This window comes from Bufo bufo, chromosome 7, assembly GCF_905171765.1.
Source record: "Bufo bufo chromosome 7, aBufBuf1.1, whole genome shotgun sequence".
Classification (NCBI taxonomy): Eukaryota; Metazoa; Chordata; class Amphibia; order Anura; family Bufonidae; genus Bufo; species Bufo bufo.
In genome coordinates, this window is record NC_053395.1 from 225,469,375 (window position 1) to 225,493,623 (window position 24,249).

Here is a 24,249-nt window from a genome sequence, read left to right on the forward strand (position 1 = left end):
TTTGCAGAAACAAGGTGTTATGGAGCACTCAGACTCCAATTTTAAGTTGGCAAGACAGAGCCTGCTGGTTCAGAGCTGACACTCAAAAGTGCAACAAACGGTGCCAAAAGCACACTTAAGCCACCCCAAGGGACGAGGTTACATTATGTACATTACATATGTGAAATCAATTAGAACAAATAAACAGGGGTGTGAACGTTGTAAAAACAGGCGTGGACAGGCGTGGACAAAGTAAAAAAAACTAAAAACTGTAAAATCAGGGCATGTTCACATCTGCCTTGGAGGCTCCTTTCAGGATCTCTGACAGACATTAAACAGATGATACATCATGCACCATCCCATCGGAGTGAACAAATGTTCTTTATATATAAAAGAAACAAGTCAAATGTGCCAAGAAATGTACAGTATATGGGCAGTTTCACTCTCAAAATTATCAGACAGATATTTAAAGGGGTTGGCCACTATATAAGTACTTTCCACTATATAGTGGGAGGTAGGGTAAAAAAAAGAGTTTCCTAATATAGTTTATTTAAAAAATCTGAATAATAATGTTTTTATAATGAGCCCCGCCCCCTCCGCGTGCAGCCGATTTGTCCATGGCTTTGTTCTAACTGCACATGCGCTGCGTTTCCTAATAAGAGCAGCGCATGCCCAGTCTGCCCCTGCCACTGGCGCGCTCCCTGCTCCGACTGTCTCTACAACCGGCTTATTCCTGTCAGAGTTCGGAGCGGGAAGAAAAGTAAGCGCGCGTCTGATCCCCATTGGTGACAGCCCGATACTAATGTCTGTAAAGCGCTGCGGAATATGTCAGCGCTATAGAAGGGAGTATAATGAATAAATACTCACTCAGAGTCCCTCTTCCTCTGTAGCTTTGCCAGCTCCTTTTGCTTTTCTTTGTATCGTCTCTGCAGCTCGGCAAGTCTTACCCTACAGTCCAGCTCCACCGAGTCCATGTCCTCAAGGGCAGACGCGATTGAAAAATGCTGCACAAAAAAATTCAGAAACTTTGTTTTTCAAACTGAGAAAAATACTAACAAATTTAAATAGAAATAAAAAAGGTGCTTATAACAGCCGTACTATACAATAGTTTATTTATTTGTGTATTTTAAGGGAAATGTGTCACAAAAACACATTTTTCTGCCAGTTCACACCAGACAGTGACACATCTGTTTTTTCTAATAGTAGATTTTTTTTATTATTTTTCCTGTAAATGATTATGGGGGCAGCCATCTCACCTGAACTGTTCTTAAGGCCCCTTTCACACAAGTTTTCCCGCGCGGGCACAATGCGCGACGTGAACGCATAGCATCCGCACTGAATCCTAACCCATTCATTTCAATGGGTGTTCATGACTGTTTTTTTTTTCATATATCAGTTCTGCGTTGCGTGAAAAATGCAGCACGTTCTATATTCAGCGTTTTTCACGCAGCCCTGGCCCCATAGAAGTGAATGGGGCTTCAGTGAAAAATGCATTGCATCCGGAAGCAAGTGCGGATGCAATGCGTTTTTCACTGATGGTTGCTAGATGTTGTTTGTAAACCTTCAGTTATTTATCACGCAAGAGAAAAACGCATCAAAACGGATTGCACCCGCGCTGAAAAAAACTGAACAACTGAACGCAATCGCAGACAAAACTGACTGAACTTGCTTGCAAAACGGTGCGAGTTTCACTGGACGCATCCGGAGCCGATCCGTATGGTTCGTGTGAAAGAGGCCTAACGGCATTTAGATATATGCTCGACAGCAGCCCCATGGGCCATAGACACAATGGACAGGAGGGGACCTCATTGACTTCTTTGAAAGCTTTCTAGGCATGACTGTGGCCTGTGCTGAGGTCAGGAGGGAGCAGACTGTGAATGGCGGACCCTGTGTTATCTTCACATATAGGTGATATCTGTCATAATAATCCTGTCTGTAATGATAAGCAGATGACTGCAGGAAAGTGATCTGCAAAGACCAAGAGTGCAGTGTGAAAATTGTAGGATTTTATTTTTTTATATAGATAATGACATGGAAAATTAAACAATTATAAATTACCCAAAATTTTTGAAAAATATATTTAACAAAAATATGATTTAAACAATAGGGCATTTTCTCATGACACACTCCCTTTAAGGGCTCATGCATACGAACAAGCTGTGTTTTGTGGTCAGCAAATTGCAGAACGGGCGGCCCATTATAAAAGTGCCTATTCTTGTCTGCAAAATCGACAAGAATAGGACATGATCTATAATTTTTGTGGGGCCACGGAACAGAGCAACAGATGCGGGTCCGCATCAGAGCGGCAAAATATGCGGCTCGGATGTGGAACAAAACCACGTTCATCTGAATTCGCCCTAGCAGTGTTATGGCTATATTGATATGTGTTTATAAAATTGTTTGTTAATATTGGAATAATAATAAAGAAAAGAAAAAAAAAAAAAGAAAAAAAAGGAGTGTTATGGCATCAGCTAAACAAGTCACACAATTGTGCCAACTTTGCAATTAACAGGGTAGGCTGCAGGTTTTTAATTCCTACGATAAAATCTGCAATGAGCATAGGGTTGCCCCCTGCCTGGTAAACCACCGACCTAGCTGGTATTCCCATCAGGAGGCTGATGCTGGTGTTTAATTTCTACCAGCTACATTAACTGCCAGTAATATTCCCTCCAGTAGCCAAGCATGTATGAAATATTTCCTTGCTACAAATGGCTCTCAGACTGTATGATGTCTTGTTTTAAAGCCGATATGGGAGTTAAAACAAGACCAGGATTGCAGTGATTGTTGCCATACAATTGGAATGGTATTACCTGCAGATCTCATTCCTCTACAGCCTAAGGGCTCATTCAGATGGCCGTATGCTATCCGCAAAAATGTAGATCAGTTTTTTTGCAGATTAGATGCTGACCCATTCATGGGGCCCCTTTTCTATTCCATGGTGCCGCAAAACAAATGAAACATGTCCTATACTTGTCCGTGAAAATCAGAACATGGCCCCATTGAAGTCTATGGGTCGGCAAAAATACTGAATGCCATCCTTTTTTTGCGGATCCGCAAAAAAACGGATAGCATTCAGTATTTTTGCGGACAGCATACGGCAGTCTGAATGAGCCCTAAGATAGAGCAGGTTGAAGTATGGCTATGAGGAGGGCAGTGGGGGACGTGCTGACAGGCTGCAGGGAGAGGCGAGGTATAGATCATCCTGTCCGCGTATAAGTGTACATGACTTCAGGTGGAGAGGTAACATGGACTTATGTGCATGTTATCAATCCTCCCATCAATCATAGGTAAGAGAGAAAAAGAGGGAGGCAGCGCCTCATGTGTATTATCATAAGGGTAAAACTGTTTGTATATTAGTTGGTAATGAGTTTACCTTTTGTTGTTGTGAATGTCACAACACCTTAATGGCGTGAGGCTTCTCCACCGCACAGCAAGTGCGCGTTCGGGGCTGCAGCCTAGACTAGCCTACACTGACCGAGTTACAGGAGTAATCAGCTGGGAATTCAAGGACAGGGTTTAAGTTACAAAAGAAGAGCCATGTTCCAGGCGCTATCACCATACATCTAAACAACAAATCCTTTATTTATGCAACGCATTTCAAGGGCAGATAGCCCTCTTCAGCTTTCACAGTATATGACATAAATAAAGGATTCTTTTTTTTAGATATATGCCCGACTTTGACTCTATGGTGACAGTGGCTGGAACACGGTTCCTCTTTTGTAACTTAACCTCTGACCCATTAATTAGAGAGCATAATTGCTCTCCAATTGTCACGTGTGTCGGTGTTACATTTTCTGTTCTTGTGTTTTATTGTATGCCGTGTGGGCTGGTTGCCAGATGCTGGTGGTGTGTATCTGGGGCCATGTGTCGGTGCGGCAGTGCGCTGCTGCCTCTCTCTGGTGCAAAATGGCCGCAGATACTTTGTGGGGTGAACAGGGTTAATTGCCCTTGTTTGCTGTGTGTTTTGGGCTAATGAGCTCCGCTACATGTTCTGTGTGTGTATCCCACTCCTTGGCTGAGCAATAGTTCCTGTATCCGAGTCTGTAGTTCTGTTTTCTGTCCAGTCTGTATGTCTGACCTGTTCCTGCCGTGATCCGTCTGTGTTCCCTGCTCGACCGGTCTCAGTTTACTTCTCTCCATGTTTTATTATCCCGTTTGGTGTTTATGCTCTTGTTCCAGTTTGCCTGTTGTGTTGTCCAGAGACCTGTGTTTGAGTCTTCGTTCCTGTTCAGACTGTGCCTGTGGTTTTGTGCATTTCCTGATCCTGCCCGTGTTCCTGAGTCCGAGGGTCAGCTGCCAAGTACACCAGGACCATCCCAGGAGTTAGTGGTCTGGTCGCCAAACCGCAGCAAAGTCCACATCCCTGTATAGGGGTTAAAGGGTGAATACCAGGGAGGCGCCAGAATAACACCCTTAGGGTTTGGCCTAACGGCAAACTGGTTGCTGGGCACAGTGGTTCCACATTACCACTGATCCGTCTTGATCCGTAATCAGTGGGTCTTTTATTCCAGAAAATAAAAATCCCCTCTGTGCCAATGTAGTGGGAAGCTGGAAAAAAAAATCCAAATTGGAAAAATAACTCAATTCCGCCACAGTTTTATGGGTTTTGTTTTCACCAGGTTCCTTATGTAGTAAAACTGATCCTTGCCCTTCATTCTCTGGATCAGTACGATTACAGCAATACCACATTTGTATAGTTTCTCTTGTGTTTAATACTGAAAAATAAATAACTTTGGAAGAAATACATTTTTTCTTTTTATCTCTAACTTTTTAGTATTTACATCTGTGTAACTGAGGGCTCATTTTTTTTGCGGGACGATTTGTAGTTTTTACTGATACCATGGGATGTGTATGATTTTTTAATCATTTTTTTTTTCTGTTAGGTCATTTGTTCTATGGGATAAATATTTTTATATTTTAATAGTATGGGCATTTTCGGACACGGCGACGCCAATGATGTTTATTTTTATTGATTTGGGGGAAAGGGGGTAGGTTTGGAATTTTTAGATTTTTTTTTAAACTTTTTTATGCTCTTTGTTGAGGCAGCGGCCTAACAACATGCAATCAGATTGCCGTTTCTAGTCAGGCAATTTATCAGGCCATGCTTGTGGCACAGCTCCTAAGACTGCTATGGCAATGCATCGGCACGGTGTGAACTTGTTAGCAGGAGGCCGATCGCGACAACCCTCTAAGTGCCTAGGTGCCGTGGTTGCTATCGGCAAAAAATCAATTCATAAGTAGGACAGTTTGTAGTTCTTCTCTCCTCTCCCTGCCTGCAGCCTATGTGTAAATGTTCACAAATCTCTGTCTCTAAAACTTATCCAATTCTGGCCTTTCCACAAGATAACTGATATGCCAAAAACTGTGCACTGATTTTTTTCACGTGTATTGCATTGAATTTTCAGTGAGTGACAAATTCACCATTTGGCGTTAACCCTGCAATAGATGGGCACTGTCTTTTAAAAAAAAAAACTGCATAGGTCAACACTACATGTGAATATAAGAAACATTGTAATATATCTTATTAAAGAAAAATGCCTTTCTCCACTTACGAGCCTTTTCTACTTCTCCCCCTGCCCTGATCACTCACCCTCAATTCACTGCTAAAATCCATCTTGAGAGAGGAGATGGATTATGAACTCACTGAGTGATCAGGTTACATGCAGGACACAGAAGCCTATGGAGAGGAGAGGGGTATGAGGAAGCAACTTTAGAGAGAGAAAGGCAGAGAAACACACACAGACAAGGCTGAAGGCTACTGTAAGTTTTCTGCCTCACCCCAATGCTTGATTTACAACTACACTGCTCATTTCTGTTATATAATGTCCTCTATTCTCACTGTTTGCTAAGATAATGGAGCAGAATCTCCTGGTTTCTCTGTGTGCTGTTTAGGGGAGACATCGTAACAGCCAGCCTCCACCCTTCCCCTGGGAAAACTGACAGCTAGAGATGGAACTTTCAGAAGGGAAAACGGATTATAAATGTCATATACACTACAAGACATATGATGGCCACAAATAGTGCTACTGCTCACATACAAAAAGCTTATTCTGAAAAATCCCTTGAAATAACAGGGAAGCTCTAAATACAGAAGTAAAATAACGTAACATCTAGAATGTCATAGCGTTCTTTCCCAGCACAAGGCAATATATTGTGCAAGTAACATTTTCCGGTCACCAATTCACCCTGCTGTAATACAACCATATGTCATGATAATATTGGCCCAGGCTGTGTCCGCCTGAGCAACAGATGCTCTTTGTTAGAGGCTCTCCATGGTGGCACACAGAGGACGTACCCGGCGGGGGACAATTTTCTATTATGTCATAGGCAATAATAAAGCATATAGATGGTGGATGTCTTTGTGAGACAATCGCTTTAAGCAGCAATTACCAAAAACAAACATTATAACAAGATTTGTAAATTACGATTGTAAATACTTTAATAATTTATAAGATAGGAATATGCTGGTTATTGTGCTCACACCATATATATGACCATTTAACCATTGCTGTATCCTACAAATACCCACTCACCTGTGCGCTTGCGTCCAGTTTCCAGCTATATTTTTTATTCGGGGTTAGTTCTCGCGGAAGTTTAATAGATTCGGCTTTCAGGCGATCCAAAGTTGGTGAAGAAAGCACCTCCATTAACATTTGAGAGCTAGCAGCCAACAGGCTTTCAAGGGAAGGTCTAATGTGGCAGCTCTGCAAATCTGGTGAGTGAAGACAAAGAAAGACTGACATTGACATATGCTTCCAAGTCTTATCTTTAGGCCACATTCACACGACGGGCGCACTGTCAGGTCTTCATGGCCATTTTTCAACCATTTGTACATCTATTTTCTGGCCGTCTGGCTGTTAAAAATGGACATTAATAATTGATGAATTTGATGACAGCTTTTTTTTTTTTTTTTATCCCAACCCCTGCAGTGCCCTCAGTATTCATAGTGCCCCCCCATAGTGCCCCCGGACATCAAATTCCTCCCCACCGTGCTCCCAGTGTAATTAATGCCCCCATTATTGCCCACCAATATTATTAATACCTCCATTAGTGGCTGCCAGTATGATTAATGCCCCCATTAGTGGCTCCCAAGAATGCTCCCCTTTGGCACCCATTCTGCTGGTATAAAAAAAAATAAAAAAATAATACTCACCTGAACCACCTGCACGTTTGGGACATTAGCCCCACATTGAATGCAGCAGGACCTGTGCACCCAGCGTGGTGATGTCATCACACTGGGTATGCAGGTCCTGCTGCATTTAATGAGGAGTGAGTGTCCCGCTCGTTCAAGTGGTTGAGGTGAATATTTTATTTTTATTATTTTAACCACTGAATGCCTTTAAAAAAAACAAAAAAAACTGTGGCAGCCATTTATTATTTTCTACGCCGCTTTGTGGCGAATTAAGGTCGCAGATTTTGTTGCAAAGGTGTTTTGCGACAAAATCGGTGCCTTTACCCCAGTCGCTCCACTTTTCTGAAGTGGCAGAAAAAGGGGGCATAGCGTGAGTGGGGAAGAGGGCAGGACGACCGACACATTTCAGTCATCATTTTCCACGCCAGTTTATGGCGTAAAAATTGACTTAAACTGCGCCAGCAAGGAAGCCGGTGTAGATTAAAGTGTATAATACGGCCTGAACTTCTACATAACTTTGGCACATCTGCCGGCAGCACAGAGAGATTAAGACTGGTGTATAAATTGTCGGTCTTAATAAATGTCCCCAGTGTACCAGTTTTCAATGGCCGCACTCCTGTCCCTTCTGCTTTCAATGGGGCCTGTCTGGCCATGAAAACAGCCAAAAATAGGCCATTAAAAACTGCCACATGAATATCCCCATAGACTTCAGTTGGTCCTAAAAATGGCCGCCTGACGGCTGTTACTTAACTGGTCCTCGCATGGCCATTTTTCCCGTTTGTGTGAATGCAGTGTGTGTGAGAGTCACCGGTCATTGCAGCCTTTATCCAAACATATTAAACACACAGAAACTCACTGTCCGTCTGCGTTCTTCTCTCGAGCTCGGTCTCAGCCATTTCACTCAGCAGCACAATTCCTTGGAATAGTGAGCCGTCCGCTGCTATATCAGGCACGAGGACTGAGCTGCCTCTGGGCGGCAGACAGTAAGCTTGAGGCATTTCCGATGCGGCAATTAACACATTCATCCCAGCCAGTGGGTCATTAATGAATCGGACATCAGACGGTTGAGAAGACATGTCCTCCTCCTTACAGGTAGCAGGTCCAGAAGGTGCACTGCCTGCGCATGCTCGTCTAGTCATCATACTTAAATCCTGTACTTCGTCTGTTCTGGGGGATCGCTCAACGTCTTGAGGTTTTGTTACCAAATCAATTTCATTATTTTGAGACTCGAACGTGTTGAAGTCTGTCTGAGTTGAACATGTTCCTTTTCCAAAGCAGAGATTAATTTCAGAAATGCAAGGGGAAAGACTTTCCATTTCTCCTTCATTTTCTATCTCACCTACATTTGGAGGTTCTGTTTCTGGAAACAAAAAATGTTGGCATTCCACCGGCGCTGTACAAACGTCTCGGGCATTAGAGATCTTACAACTTGCAACGATTGGTACATTTTCCGTTTTAATTGCGTCAGTCGGCGATTCCGCAGCCTCGAGTTCCTCAGATACATGGACGGATTTAAGGTTCAAGGGGGCTTCAATGTGACAAGCCTTTGATTCAGAAACAAGCCTGTCTGCATTTTCAACTTTTGTTGATTGAGTCACATAAGAGAGCTGGTGCTGCACCGAGGGCGAGAGACACTGCATGGAGTATCCATGTGCGGGATCTAAAATGAGAAATACACTGTGATCAGCATGGACCCGTCCAACAGATGACCAGCAGTGGTGGCAGAAGTGGGAACACCACCGATCTAGTATTGATGACCCATCCAAGGATCTGTCATCTATAGTTAAAGAGGTTCTCAGAGATTTTTTTTAACTGATGGCATAACCTCAGGATGGGTTGTCAACATCTGATTGGTGAGGGTCCAACACCCAGGACCCTTGCCGATCAGCTGTTTAGGTAGGCACTGGTGCTTTCTCGCAGCTTAGCCTGACGTCAGATGTGGCCTAGGCACAGCTCAGTGAATGGGGCTGAGCTCTGATACCAAGCATGGCCACTATACAATGTACGGGGCTGTGCTCGGTAAGCTGCGAGAAGGCAGCGGTGCTCACAGGGGCGTCGGTACCTTCTCAAACAGCTGATCAGCGGGGGTTCTGGGTGTCGGACCTCCAATAATCAGATACTGATGACCTATCCATAGAATAGGTCATTAGTATAAAAGTCTCATAAAACCCCTTTAATTCACAGAAATCCCCTTTAGCTCCTCATTGCAGCAACTTTTTGTGCTAGATTTTTTTTTTATCCTTGCCTTCTTAAGGGCTTCTTATTTTTCTGTCTATGAAACCATATGAGGGCTTATTCTTTTTTTCCAGGACAAGTTGTATAGTTTAATGACACCATTTTGGGGTAAATATAATAAATTTCATTTTCACAACATTTTTGGAGGGGTGGAATGGAAAAATAAAAATTCTGCCGTTGTTTTTTGGGTTTCATTTTTACAGTAAAAATGATGTTTAACTTTATTCTGTAGGACAGAATAGTTTTTGTCTTGTTTTACTCCTTTAACAATACTTTGTGTCACCATATTCTTCCACCCATAACTTTTTTTTGTTTTTCCATTTTTTTTTATATTTTTTTTTTGTAGGATGAGCCATTGCTTTTACAGGTACAATTTTGAGGTACATATGACTTTTTGAACAAATGTTATTAAATTTTTCTAAAGCCATAGTGAAAGAAATAAAAAAAAAAATTCAGCGAAGACCATGCAGGATAAATAACGTGATATTTAAGGGCTCTTTCACACTTGCGTTGTCCGGATCCGGCGTGTACTCCATTTGCCGGAATTACATGCCGGATCCGGAAAAACGCAAGTGAACTGAAAGCATTTGAAGACGGATCCGTCTTCAAAATGCTTTCAGTGTTACTATGGCACCCAGGACGCTATTAAAGTCCTGGCTGCCATAGTAGTAGTGGGGAGCGGGGAGCAGTATACTTACCGTCCGTGCGGCTCCTGGGGCGCTCCAGAATGACGTCAGAGCGCCCCATGCGCATGGATTACGTGTCCATGCGATCACGTCATCCATGAGCGTGGGGCGCCCTGACGTCACTCTGGAGCGCCCCGGGAGCCGCACGGACGGCAAGTATACTGCTCCCCCGCTCCCCACTACACTTTACCATGGCTGACAGGACTTTAGCATCTTGGCATCCATGGTAACCATTCAGAAAAAGCTAAACGTCGGATCCGGCAATGCGCCGAAACGACGTTTAGCTTAAGGCCGGATCCGGATTAATGCCTTTCAATGGGCATTAATTCCGGATCCGGCCTTGCGGCAAGTGTTCCGGATTTTTGGCCGGAGCAAAAAGCGCAGCATGCTGCGGTATATTCTCCAACCAAAAAACGTTCCGGTCCGGAACTGAAGACATCCTGATGCATCCTGAACGGATTTCTCTCCATTCAGGATGCATGGGGATAAAACTGATCAGGATTCTTCCGGCATAGAGCCCCGACGACGGAACTCTATGCCGGAAGAAAAGAACGCAAGTGTGAAAGAGCCCTAAATTGTTTGACTTTTACAGATGCAGCAGTACCAATTCTCAATTGTTTTAATTGTTTACATTTTTCATGTAGCAAATGGAAAAAAGGGCGTCAAACTTTAAATTTTAAATTTTTATTTTTTTTAAGAATGTTACTAAATTTGAATATTTGATGACATGATTGCTTGAATAATACACTGCAATACTTCTGTACTGTGCTGGCACCTCGCCTCTGGAACAGTAAGTTGACAATCATGGGGGACTTTTCTAAGCCCCTTGGTGCCATGACAACTGTCAACTACATTGCTGGAAGAACGAGGGGGGGGGGGGGGGAAATCGGTTGACAGGGGGAGCCCCCTTCCTCTGTCTACCTGCTTAGATGCCGCAGTCACTATTGACTGGGTCATCTAAGGAGTTAAATACTGGGATCAGATTTATCTCTGACCCCTGCCATTGCAGACAGATATTTGCCGTGTAAGACAGCAGGCACCTGACTTGTATGGGAAGGGGTTAATATTATGTAGGTGGATATATGGGTTTATCCCAAAAGTTGTCAGGTGATTTTATTCACCTCTCTGGAAGGAGTAAAGAAATGTTTCCTGTACTTCACAGAAAACAGCAGTGACTTGGGCCCGCCTTCAGTGCACTTAACTGTTTATTTGCACATGGACTTAAAACACTTTTTCTCCAGAATGAAGCAATGGATCACTAAGTGAAAGGTATCATTACATTCAGATGAGCTTGTGCTACAGGACACTATGTCTGGTGTAAGTGAATTGCCCGCTGACAGGTTCCCTTTAATACATTAGCACTCCGCTATTTACAGCAAAGCTCAATATCTAGACACCAACCTTGAAGTGGAGACGCGTCGCCCTCCATCATGTCTGCATCTTTCACAGACCCCACAATAACTTCTACTTTTGCTGGTAACGCTGAGGCAGGTGTCACGCTGCTGAACGATGGCTCCTCGGAGGCGCGCTTATCGGACTCCTCCTCCAATTTGTTTGTTGCAGAGAAGGAGTTGAGATGGAGAGGCGAAGAGCCGAACCCTTTACTGCAGGAGTCGGATGGCGAGCTGCACAGAGAGCTTTCCTTATACAAATGTGGAGACAGACGCACAACTTTTTCTTGCCCTTGTTTTATCTGCTCCTAAAGACATAAACAGACACAAGGTCTTCAGATTAGAAAAAATATAATAGTAATGCTGAAAAGACAAAAACGTTTAAAGCAGTTCTATAATTCTAAAAGAGCAATGAAAATCCTGCAGGTAGTACTTTTTCTGATCTCAGACAGAAGTGACAAAAACTGACGCAAACTGATCATTACTGAAGCTCAAAATAAATGATTTTTTTTTTTTCTGTTTTTCTGATGGATCAGGAGAATAGAAAGCTAAACGGTGATGTGAAATCAGCCTTAGGCTTACATCACGTTATGAGCCCCACGTCGGAGGCATATGCCGAGAGGACTCCTAAGGCCTACCTCATACAGAAGGCTGCAAACAGCTTCTTTCCCCATGGTCTTCACCGGGGCCTGCTAGTCATCCGCTTGTGGCCAGATTGTGACGTATTGCGTTTTCTTGTTAGACTGAATTGTAATAAATTGCAGTCTTCATAGTAGCTCTCGAAAGGCGGCTACTGGGCGGCTTTCTATCTTCTCAGGGAATATCCACTGATGTAAGAGCCCATGTTGTGTGGGGGCACATAGGGCGACTAGAGCTTGTCCGGAATGGATGAAAGCAGCCGGGGTTCCCCTCGGTCCAAATATTCCAACTGCATTGAAGACTGCAATTTATTACATTGTAATCTAACAAGAAAGTGCAATGCTGCCCCTGGACACAATGGAGTTTAAAGGTGTTACCAAATATCTAAAATATCCCCCCAATGCCCGTGCCCCTTGTATGGATTACTTACCTGCTTCCCGGCATCTGCGTGGCTCCGGATCCCTGCCGCTGCATCTCCCCGTCGCTTGGATCAAAATATCCGGCGACGGAGGAGCAGCCAATAGCAGGCCGTGATGGGGACGAGCCTCAAGGGGGATGCATCTGCGGCTATGCAGGGATCCGGAGCCACGCAGGTGCTGGGGAGCAGGTAAGTATAATCCATACAAGGGGCCCGGGCATTTGGGGGGGGGGGGGGGGATTTTAGATATTGGATGACCCCATTAACTGGACTCATTGAAGACGTCAGAAGGGAGCTGATAAGCTGTGATATCACCTACTCTGAGAGAAAAAGGCCTCTTTCGTTGGCTCTGTCAAAAGAGCTTTGAACGTGACCTTTACTCTTTTTTCCATTTGCATCGAGCAACAGACCCTTCAATTTATCTTGGTGCCCAACTCCAGTAGGACCCACCTAATCATTTTACATGTATGTATGTATGTATGTATGTATGTATGTATGTTGTGCCCTGGTGCATAACAGAATAAGGTGAGCATCAGTGTATTCTGTATTACTGGCAATCCCACACATTGCCCCCTCCATCCTTTCTTTTTCCTTTTGTTGTATTGGAAGGTGGAACCTGTGTTATCTATATATAGGTGTTTGTTGTCATTGTAGCCGGTGGTTGTGATGATAATGGCTGCTGAAAAGTTACCTGTACAGATCAGGAAGTCATGACCCGTTATTAGGGCTAGCGGCCAGTGTGAAAATTGCACAATTATAAACGTTTAAATACAGATACTAATATATACATATATATTACTATGCAACTACAAAATCCTGACAGTACATGAATGGAAAAAATATATATATAAATATCTAAGGCCTCACCAGACGCCGTTCATTTCTGTGACATTCTTGGGTCTGGTGCTGGGTTTTCCTTTGGAATTCTTTCGCTTCCAGTTGAGCAGTTCTCTGTAGTTCCAAGATGTCAACATTTCTCTGTAAATCTAGAAGATCTGGCTGTTCAGTTCTCGGTGGCTCAGCACCATCTAGGTGTGCGCCCCTATGTAGATTTGTAGAATGTGCGGCTTCCTGTTGCAGTAACATATATAGTTCATGTTGTCGCATTAAATGCTGCTGAGAGAACAGCTGAAGCTGGTGTGCGTGCTGCATCGGAGTATGTGCCGAAGAATACATGGAAGGCCAGAGGGGAGACGTCAGGTCCAGTAATTCTGCTGTGAACCACCAAAAAAACTAAGTCTGAACACACTTCACAGCAATTAAACACAGAATGCAGTAAATGTGCTCTTGTCATTGCTATACAATCTGACTAAAATCTATCAAAACCATAAATTACAAATTATTTTAACATTATAACTGTACACTAAACGACTTTTAATAAATTTTTGCTATGATGGGCCTCATAGATCTACAGACACATAATTGATCACACCTAATCCTATATCATTTTTGTGTATATATATATATATATATATTATATATATACACATATATATATATATATATATATATATATATATATATATTATATATATATATACACACACACATATATATATATATATATATACACATATACATATACACACACATACACACACACACACACACACACACATACATATATACACACACATATATATACACATATACATATACATACACACACATATACACACACACACACAGTCCTGATCAAAAGTTTAAGACCACTTGAAAAACGGCAAACAATCCTATGTATCATGGCTGGATCTTAACAAGGTTCCAAGTGGAGCTTCAACATGCAACAAGAAGAAATGGGAGGGAGACAAAACATTTTTTGAGCAATTTAATGAAAACAACGAATAAACTGAAAAAGGCTGTTTTTCAGCTGATCAAAAGTTTAGGACCACAGCTCCAAAAAAAAAACCTAAACCCCCCCAAAACAGAAATACAACTTCCAACATGAGCTCAGTAATGAGTAGCTCCGCCGTTATTGTTTCGGCATGCTTGATGCAATCGTTTCCATGAGGTGAGTGGGAACATTTCTCCAAGTGGTGAAGACGGCCGCACGAAGGCCATCTACTGTCTGGAACTGTTGTCCATTTTTGTAAACTTCCCTTGCCATCCATCCCCAAAGGTTCTCAATTGGACTTAGATCAGGGGTACACGCAGGATGGGCCAAAAGAGTGATGTTATTCTCCTGGAAGAAGTCCCTTGTCCTGCGGCCATTGTGTACTGTAGCGTTGTCCTGTTACCACACAGACGAGGGCCCTCCGTCATGAGGAATGCTCTCTGCAACATCTGGACATAGCCGGCGGCCCTTTGACGCCCCTGCACTTCCTGAAGCTCCATTGTTCCACTAAAGGAAAAAGCCCCCCAGACCATTATGGTGCCCCCTCCACTGTGGCGCGTAGAAAACATCTCAGGTGGGATCTGCTTGTCAGGCCAGTAACGTTGGAAACCATCAGGACCATCAAGGTTAAATGTTTTCTCATCAGAGAATAACACTTTCTTCCACCTTTGAATGTCCCATGTTTGGTGCTCTCTTGCAAAGTCCAAACGAGCAGTTCTGTGGCGTTCAAGGAGACGAGGTCTTTGAAGACGTTTTTTGTTTTTGAAGCCCTTCAGTCTCAGATGTCGTCTGATGGTTATGGGGCCGCAGTCAGCACCAGTAAGGGCCTTAATTTGGGTCGAGGATCGTCCAGTGTCTTGACGGACAGCCAATTGGATCCTCCGGCTCAGTGCTGAGGACATTTTTTGGGATCTTCCACTTGACTTTTTTGTTCCATAACCCTCAGGATCATTTAAGAAATTCCAAATGACTGTCTTACTGCGTCCCACCTCAGCAGCGATGGCGGCTGTGAGAGATCCTGCTTATGCAGTTCATCAACACAACCACGTTCAAAAAAGGGAGAGTTTTTTTGCCTTTGCCATCACAGCGTGTGACTACCTGACAGAAGATGACAATGAATCCACATCTTTGCACAGATTTGGCCTTTTAAAAAGGCATGTGGTCCTAAACTTTTGATCAGCTGAAAAACAGCCTGTTTCAGTTTAATCGTTATTTTCATTAAATTGAATGCTCAAAAAATGTTTTGTCTCACTCCCATTACTTCTTGTTGCATGTTGAAGCTCTACTTGGAAACTTGTTAAGATCCAGCCATGCTAAATAGGATTTTTTGCCATTTTTCAAGTGGTCTTAAACCATTTTTTACCACATACAGTGTACACTAAATTTATTCGGGTACTTTCACATTTGCGGCAGAGGATTCCAGCAGGCAGTTCCCTCGCGGGATAAGTCAAAACGTATGCAAACTGATGGCATTTGTCAGACGGATCAGGATCCTGATCCATCTGACAAATGCATTGAAATGTCGGATTCGTCCCTCCGGTGTCATCCGGAAAAACGGATGCGGCATTTATTTTTTTTACATTTTTTTGCGGTCTGGGCCAGATCCAGCATTAATGCATTTCAATGGGAACGCAACGGCAAGTGTTCCGGAATTTTAGACGGAGATAAAACCGCAGCATGCTGCGGTATTATCTCCGTCCTGAAAAGGCAAAAAGACTGAACTGAAGACATCCTGAACGGATTACTCTCCATTCAGCATGCATGGGGATATGCCTGATAAGTTCTCTTCCGGTATTGAGCCTCTAGGACGGAACTCAATGCCGGAAAAGAAAAACACTAGTGTGAAAGTACCCTGAGCTTTGTCAAAAAGATCAGGCCGGCCCTGCGCTTCCTGCGACTGCAAGAAGGGGCGCACCACCTGTGAGCTGGTGGATGTCATGAGCCAAACAGAAGAGATAGGGGAGGGTGGTTCTCCTGACCAAGTGGAGATAGATCCGAGTAAAATAATGTCGGCCATTGCGAATTGCCAGTCCGCACTTACAGCTAAAATAGATCACCTTCAACGAGATCTAACCTGCCTCCGCCATGATACTGATCAGATACGAGGCAGAACAGCAGAGGTGGAGAGGCGACTGGGAGAGGTGGGAGAGGTGGCGCACGTAGTAGAAAACCATGTAAGGGGAGGGCCAGCAGGTGAAAACATTGCAGGCGAAGGTGGAAGATGCAGAAAACCGAAATAGGCGTAATAACATACGCATTTTGGGTCTTCCGGAAAGGGCTGAGGGTCAATCACCTCAGGACTTTGCGAAGCAACTCATTAAACAAAGTCTGGCCCCCATCAACCCGTCCCCCAATTTCGTTGTGGAGCGGGCACACAGAATACCCACCAGACCCTTACCACCAGGGGCTCCTGCACGACTGTTTATTCTGAAGGTTCTGAATTATCGGGATGGAGACACTATACTAGCAGCAGCTCGCCAGATGAAAGAGAAAAGTTTGAAAACACTAGAATCTCATTCTACCCAGATTTCTCATCAGAGGTCCAGAGGCGGCAGTTTACAGCGGTGAGATCACGTCTACGAGAGAAGGGCTCCAAGTATGCTATGCTATATCCTTCGCGTCTCAGAGTTCAGGATGGGGAATCTGCAAAATTATTTTCTACCCCTGAAGCGGCATCCAACTGGCTGGACGGGAGAGGCCGATTATCCGTGGGTTCCCAAGTACCTGTGACTACACACCCTACGGATGGCCGATTTATGGGCGAGGAGCTTCAGATGGACTGGACACCTTCGTTGACCCTTCGATTCGTTCGACAATACCGAGGAATTGGTGACTGTCCATGTTCTATGTGTCTTCCTGTGTTTCTAAGAGAAGGTTAGCGTATGGACGGTTTGGGATGCTAGGCTCAGATAAGTTGGGGGGGGGGGGGGGGGTCTGGGCAGGGTGGGGGTTATTTCAAATACTGATATGGGTTAATCTGTTATGTTCGTCTATGTCCTGTGTCTTGCGGTGTGAATGTGGGTATGATTGGCCTGGGCACTCTGGGGTCCTCTTGTGTCGCTTCATAGGGTTCCGCTTTTGGAATGGCCACCTGTAGGTTTGTCTCCTGGAATGTCCGGGGGCTTAATGACAAAGTGAAAAGATCCCTGGTCTTCAACTATCTGAAGGGATACAACCCAGATGTGGTTATCCTGCAGGAGACTCACCTGAGAGGTCTGCCTACCACAAAGTATATAGTAACTATGCTAGAGGGGTCTCCGGGATTACAGCTAAAGTGCTCCCTTTCCAGTTCCTCCTCTGGCCGATACGTCATTGTTTCTGCTGCGGTGCGGGGAATAGATTATGTTATAGTGGGGCTAGATATCCCCATTTCAGCGAGGCGTATTAGACGACATAATGGGAAAAGTGGCGATCCTACCGACTGCCCCGCTAATAATGTTGGGCGATTATAACGCTGTCTTAGATCCGATTGCAGATAAACTCCAACCCCAGGCAACCCATAATAGATCGCTCAATAGCTGGGCAGAGGCCCATGGAGGGTTGGAGACACCTACATCCTAGGGATCGCCAATATTCATGTTACTCAGCATCATTTGTTACACTCTCTCGTATAGACCTTGTCTTTGTTAGTAGAGACCTCTTGCCAATGATGACTAAGGTGGAATACCTGCCAAGGGGTATTTCGGATCATGCCCCCTTGCTTGTGATCCTGACCCAACCGATTGTACCCCCAAATAGACAGTGGCGCCTTAACTGTAAGTGGTTGGAGGTATTGCCTGTGGCTAACGCAGCACGACATCGTGTTTACCGACTACTGGGCTGGTAATGAGGGATCCTCAGACCCTAGTGTTGAATGGGAGGCTTTCAAGGCGGTTTTGCGGGGCACCTTATTCACGCTATAGCGACACATAGAAAAGAACTTGGGATTACTAGAGCTAGATTGGAAGCAGAACTAGTGCTTGCGGACGAAGTTTACACTCAGAACCCGAGCGATGATACACGCAGGGATTGGGTGGAAGCACAAAGACGCCTCAACCTCCATTTAGTGGAATATACGCAGAAAAAGCTTTTATTCCAAAAACAGGTGGTTTTCTTGGAGGGTGACAAGAATGGGAGAGCACTAGCCTATTTAGCAAAAACTGAAATGCCGCAAACAGTTGTTTCATACATTACTGGTATAGAGAGAATTCAGATAAAGGAGCCCGGGGAAATATGTGATCAGTTTGCCCGATATTACTCTGATCTATATGAATCCAAAACATCCCCTACTATTATTAGTGACCTGTAGAGTTTCCTGAAGGCCATTCCGCTCACACCGCTATTCCCAGTCGGACAGGAACTACTTGGCCTCCCCAGTGACGGTGGGAGAGATGAAGACGGCAATAGAGAGCATGGCAGTCGGGAGATCCCATGGTCCGGACGGCTTCCCTCTGGAGTGGTACAAGCTAGATGAGGACATGCAATGTGCGCGCTCATTAAGCTGTTTGAATATGCTTTTGAATACAATAGACTCCCCCCCCCATCTTTTTATGGAGGCGACTATTGTAGTTATCCACAAACCTGGGAAGCCCCCCGGACCAGTGCAGGTCATATAGACCAATTTCCCTTCTGAACATTGATACTAAAATTTTAGCGAAAGTTCTGGCTAGAGGTCGTAGCGATGTTATACCCCGATCAATCCGGCTTCATGCCGGCTAAGACCCTGGATATAAATCTCAGGAGGTTATTCACAAACCTGCAGGTTAGACACGAGAATGCGGGAGCCGGGGCGATAGCCTCCCTTGACAATGAGAAAGCAGTTCATGTGGGATATATCTGCTCCTGATGAAGGGGGTATTATAAAGACCCCCGAAACGCGTTGCGACGTATATCTATTGCACAATAAAGAGAGATTTTCCATGAAGTTGAGGATCCGGCTGCTATTTTCCACCTTGATTGCAGACCTGGCATACTTACCTGGATCTCGACCATTCTACGAGCGATCCCGGCCGGGGGGGACCCAGCCCAAGTGTCCTGAGCTTATCTCGTTGCTCAATCCCAACTGGGCACATCAATACACTGCTTGTCTAGTTTATATAACCTTTACTTTTGGTCACGGTGACTACCTGGGTTTATCCATTCTAACAATATTGTAAGAGTTTTGTTTTCCTCCTGTTAAGGGTTTTATCATCATATCATTACTTATTGATCATCAGCACCACTCGTTATATGACTAGAAGTTTGGCGCTCCTCTCTTTCACTCATATCAGTGTGGTTTCGTCCACTTGTCTGGACATCATTACTCCGACTGGTATTTGATATACCTTTTATTCACTTCCATGATCGAGTGTTAAGCATCGCTAACACTAAGCCTACTTTGATTTGTCTCCACATCTTTCATATATCTACACACGGTCCCAGTCACAGTCCTGTTGGCGACTCTTTTCACTTCTCCAGGGGCACTCTTTTGAGCCCTTAGAAGAATTCAGATAACCTCTTTTTTATACGTGTCCCAGTTCATGTGGGAGACACTGAACTGTTTAAAATTCCCCCTGTGTTTTATACGGTGGGTGCAGTTACTATATCAGGCCCCAAAGGCGAGTGTAAGGGTGAATGGCTACCTGTCAAGTCCCTTTAGGCTACATAGGGGTACCAGACAAGGTTTCCCCCCCGTCACCTATGCTGTTTGCCCTAATCATGGAACCTCTTGCCCAATTGATCAATGACAGTATGCTGATAAATAGATGGAGAATAGCAGGAATACAAGAGAAGTTATCGCTGTATGCAGACGCTCCTGGTTACGGTAGACCGCTTTGGAACCTACTCGGGACTCCGGGTTAATTGGGCGAAGTCCAGCCTGTGCCTTGTCGACAAAGTGGAAAGAACAGACGTGTCTCCACTTTCTCGATTAGAGGTGGTTGATAGCTTCGTATACTTGGGGATTCAGATACACAGAGACCCCAGTCAGTTTTATCCATTGAATGTGGTTCCTACCATGGAGTATATCACCCGTAAAATCGAGGCCTGGGAAAACCTGCCACTGTCACTGGTGGGCCGAATAAATATTGTCCATTATGACGGAACTCAATACTGGAAAAGAAAAACGCTAGTGTGAAAGTACCCTGAGCTTTGTCAAAAATGTACCGCAAAAATTGTCACAGATTTGGTTCCTTCCTTGAAGGAACAGATGAAAGATGCAACTAGGCAGGAGATGCGGTCAGCATTGGCAGATTTTGCAATCTCTGAGTCTATACCATCTACCTCTAAATGTAAGGGGAGCAAAGTAGTTCTGCATCTTTTTTCTCAGACTCCGATTCTAAACTTTTGCTTCAGGAGTCACATTCTGACTCTGAATATAAAAAATATTTAGTTTCATCCATGGCTGGTTGTAAAAAGTTGGTTCAGGATCTTTGAAGGCGCTGCCGGGACTCAGATAAGTAAAACATCAGGAGTGAGGCCAGTAATAAAGGATGATCTTTTATTGCAGTTTAGTCTACGCGTTTCGAGGGCTGGATTACCCTCTTCGTCAGGACTTGATACAAAACGCGTAGACTAAACTAAAATAAAATATCATCCTTTATTACTGGCATCACTCCTGATGTTTTACTTATCTAAGTGCCGGCAGCGCCTTCAAAGATCCTGAACCAACTATTTACAACCAGCTATTTAACCTGTCGATCGCTCCAAGCATCGCAGAGGACCGCGGCCGCAGCCCTGGACAACCGCCCACTGGTCGGGATTTTAAATAACCAGCAGTGCAATTTACAGTTGTTGTGACTCCTCACAACACGATCGGGTAACTCTTGCCTCTTAAACTAACATCTAAACAACTGATACCAGACATGTGGCGTCCCACTCTTCCTATTTTTATCTCTACATAGTTTCATCCATGGACACGAAAGAGTTAATTAAAGCTGTACATACTGCTATGGATTTATTGGATGAAAGGTTTAGTGGCCTAGAAAAGAGAAAGAGATTGATTTTTTTTTTTTTATGTAGAGGAAAAACCTGGATTTTTTTTTCCATTAAAAGGGAATGCAAGGTTCCAGACAGAAAGCTATAAAGCGCAGACGGTGGGGACGACTCTTTTCTTATTAGTTGTCCTAAAGTTGATTTATCTCTTGCAGAGTCAAGAGTTATAATGCTCTTCCTTTTGAGGTTATGGGGGTCTTTAAAAGACCCAATGGATCTTGAAAACAACCTCCGATTCAAAAAAGTATTTTCCGGTAGACAGAAAGAGAAAATTTCCTTTTCAGAAATATAAAAAGGGGGGTTTCTTTCCATCCAAAAAGGCAGACAGAGGAAAATCCTAGAAAGAAGGGAAAAGTAGAAGGTTTTTGCTCAACACAAAGACCTTTGAAACCCCTAAACAATGGCAGCAAAATTCAAGTGGTAGGAAGGATCAGAAATGTCATTGTACAATGGGGAAAATCACATTAAATCGGTTGATTCTAAGATCAGGCTGCACTATAAGATCTGTCCTCCCCAACCACTGCAGAGTTCTCCAGTTCTCTAACTGCAGGCACTAGAAAGGGGCATTTTGGATTTATTGTCAATGATGGCAATAACTCAAGTCCTGCGAGATCAATGGGGACAGGGTTATTACTCTCTGGTGTAATAAATAAATAAATAATAAATCTGAAAGAACTAAACAAATCCATATAATACGAAAGGTTCAAGATGGAGTCAGTGAAATCAACGACTGTTAGAGAAAGGAGATTTCATGACATCTCTGGATTTACAGGATGCCGTCATGTTCCCGTTTGCCAGAGAGACCAGACATTCCTGACGTTTGTGGTTCATCACTTCCAGTTTCAGGTCACTTCAAAACCCAGGGTATATACAAAAGTTATTCTGGAAGTGGTGGCTGACTTGGAGACTGAATGTAGTTATAATTCCCTACTTAGATAATCTCCTCATAGTGGGCAACTCTAAAAAACAATGTGCTTCAGACCTGCCAGTTATTATAGCATCTGGGAAGGATAATAAAAAACGAGAAAAATTCCAGTCCTTAACCCTCTTGAGAGATTGTGTTCCTAGCAATCCTCTTGGATTCCAATTGTCAAAAATGTTTTCTACCTGCAGAAAGTGACAAAAGTTCTGAGTCAGGTGAAGAAGTTTTTTGGGCCAGCAGTCTTGTTCAATCAGACAGGCAATGTCCCTTTCAGAGGCGGCTCTTCCATTAGGCCACTTAGGCCGCCGCCTAAGGCCTCGCGCTGGTGGGGGCCTCGCTTTTGCTCCCACCAGCACCTGACACCGCCGCAATTTAATTGTCTGCTTCTCTGGACCTAGTGCTAGTTAAGTAAAGACAATAACTTAAGACGAGCCGCCGCGGCCAGGCCGCTCGAGCCCCTCTGCTCTCTGCCTCTTTGAGAGAGCAGAGGCTGCTGGGGCTCAGAGTGTGCCGCCACACAGGCACGTCTCTAAATGCAACGGCAGACGCGCCCCGCCCTCAGAGCGCTGCCCAGGCAGGGAAAGAAGGGGCGCCAGCCGCCAGGTCCCTGCTCACCTCACCGGCTGTGTCTGTTGTCCAGTGACCCGACCAGACCGTTCTGGCTGCCGCCAGCGCCGCCCTGAAGACAGTGTCAGTGGTGGTGGACTGTCACTGTGGAGTGTGGACTGGTGCCACCGAACCGAAGAAGAATCCTCCAAGGTGTTCAGGTGTGTGTCCTTATCCTGCTGGCTGCTGTACCACCCTCCAAGTCCCCCCTCCCTGGCAGTGTGGGGGGCAAATTACTTAATGGGGCAGTGTGGCAGGCAAATTACTTAATGGGGGCAGTGTGGGGGAAAATTACTTAATGGGGGCAGTGTGGCGGGCAAATTACTTAATGGGGGCAGTGTGGCGGGCAAATTACTTAATGGGGGCAGTGTGGCGGGCAAATTACTTAATGGGGGCAGTGTGGCGGGCAAATTACTTAATGGGGGCAGTGTGGCGGACAAATGATTGGGGGCAGTGTGGGGGGCAAGTTACTTAATGGGGGCAGTGTGGGGGGCAAATTACTTAATGGGGGCAGTGTGGGGGGCAAATTACTTAATGGGGGCAGTGTGGCGGACAAATTACTTAATGGGGGCAAATTACATAGTGTGGGGTGGATTACATAATGGGAGCATTGTAGGGGGCAGTATTACTAATAGGGGCATTCTAGAAGGGAATTATTATTGGTGGGACTATGAGGAGCACTATTACTATGGGGGCACTATTATTTCTTCAGGATAGTATTTGGGGGTATTGGGGGGCACAGCGAGCGTCAGGATAACACTGTGGGGACTCCAGGTTGGAAATGTGAGGAAGCTAAGATGTCTGTGTGTCACACTCTGCAGAGATGAGGCGGCTGAGAGAAGAGTCCGGACTGAATGGAGAAGATGATGACAGAGAAGATCTACATCGGAGGAGACGTCACCTGGGAGGCCCTGGATGTGAGAGGTATGTGCTGCTGTAAAGCAAGTACAGCAAAATGACTGGGCCAGGGTTAATGCAAAGTCTTAATATGCACTGTGAATATAAGCCCTGTACTGTGTTGTCACTGTGCATATTAACCCTTTACTGTGATGTCACTGCATATTAAAGGGGTACTCCGGGATAGGAAAATAAGGAAAATAGGGGTCTGGCCGTTGGGATCCCCCACAATCTCCTGTAAGGTACTCCGGATATCCTTGTGCCCGGAGCGGTGGTCAACACTCCCCCTTCATGTATCTATGGGAGAGCCGCAGATACAGCACTTGTGTATCTCAGAGTCTTCCATAGAGATACCTGGAGGGGGAGTGTTGACACAGCTTATTTCTTGAGGACTGAGCTGGGGCGCCGTACGGGAGATCACGGGCATTTCAACGATCTTCGTGGGGGCCTCATGTTTGAGTTTCGCCTAAAGCCTCACAAAGTCTAGAGCCGCCTCTGGTCCCTTTTATCCTGGCAGTGAAGTGGGCTCGATTGTTAAGTAACCAGGGTGATTAAAGAC

At 44.6% G+C, this 24,249-nt stretch overlaps 1 protein-coding gene across 2 annotated transcripts in view; it reads right to left on the reverse strand.

Moving 5' to 3' along the window:
• Positions 1-24,249, reverse strand: part of TNRC18 (trinucleotide repeat containing 18) — a 146,789-nt gene that overhangs the window by 65,919 nt on the left and 56,621 nt on the right. For both annotated transcript variants that reach the window (XM_040440936.1, XM_040440935.1), the window contains exons 8-12: positions 13,348-13,694; positions 11,434-11,725; positions 7,968-8,771; positions 6,513-6,691; positions 847-983 (exon numbers count right to left, since the gene is read on the reverse strand). In XM_040440936.1, coding sequence (XP_040296870.1) covers positions 847-983; positions 6,513-6,691; positions 7,968-8,771; positions 11,434-11,725; positions 13,348-13,694 — 1,759 coding nt within the window. The remainder of the gene's footprint in view (positions 1-846; positions 984-6,512; positions 6,692-7,967; positions 8,772-11,433; positions 11,726-13,347; positions 13,695-24,249) is intronic.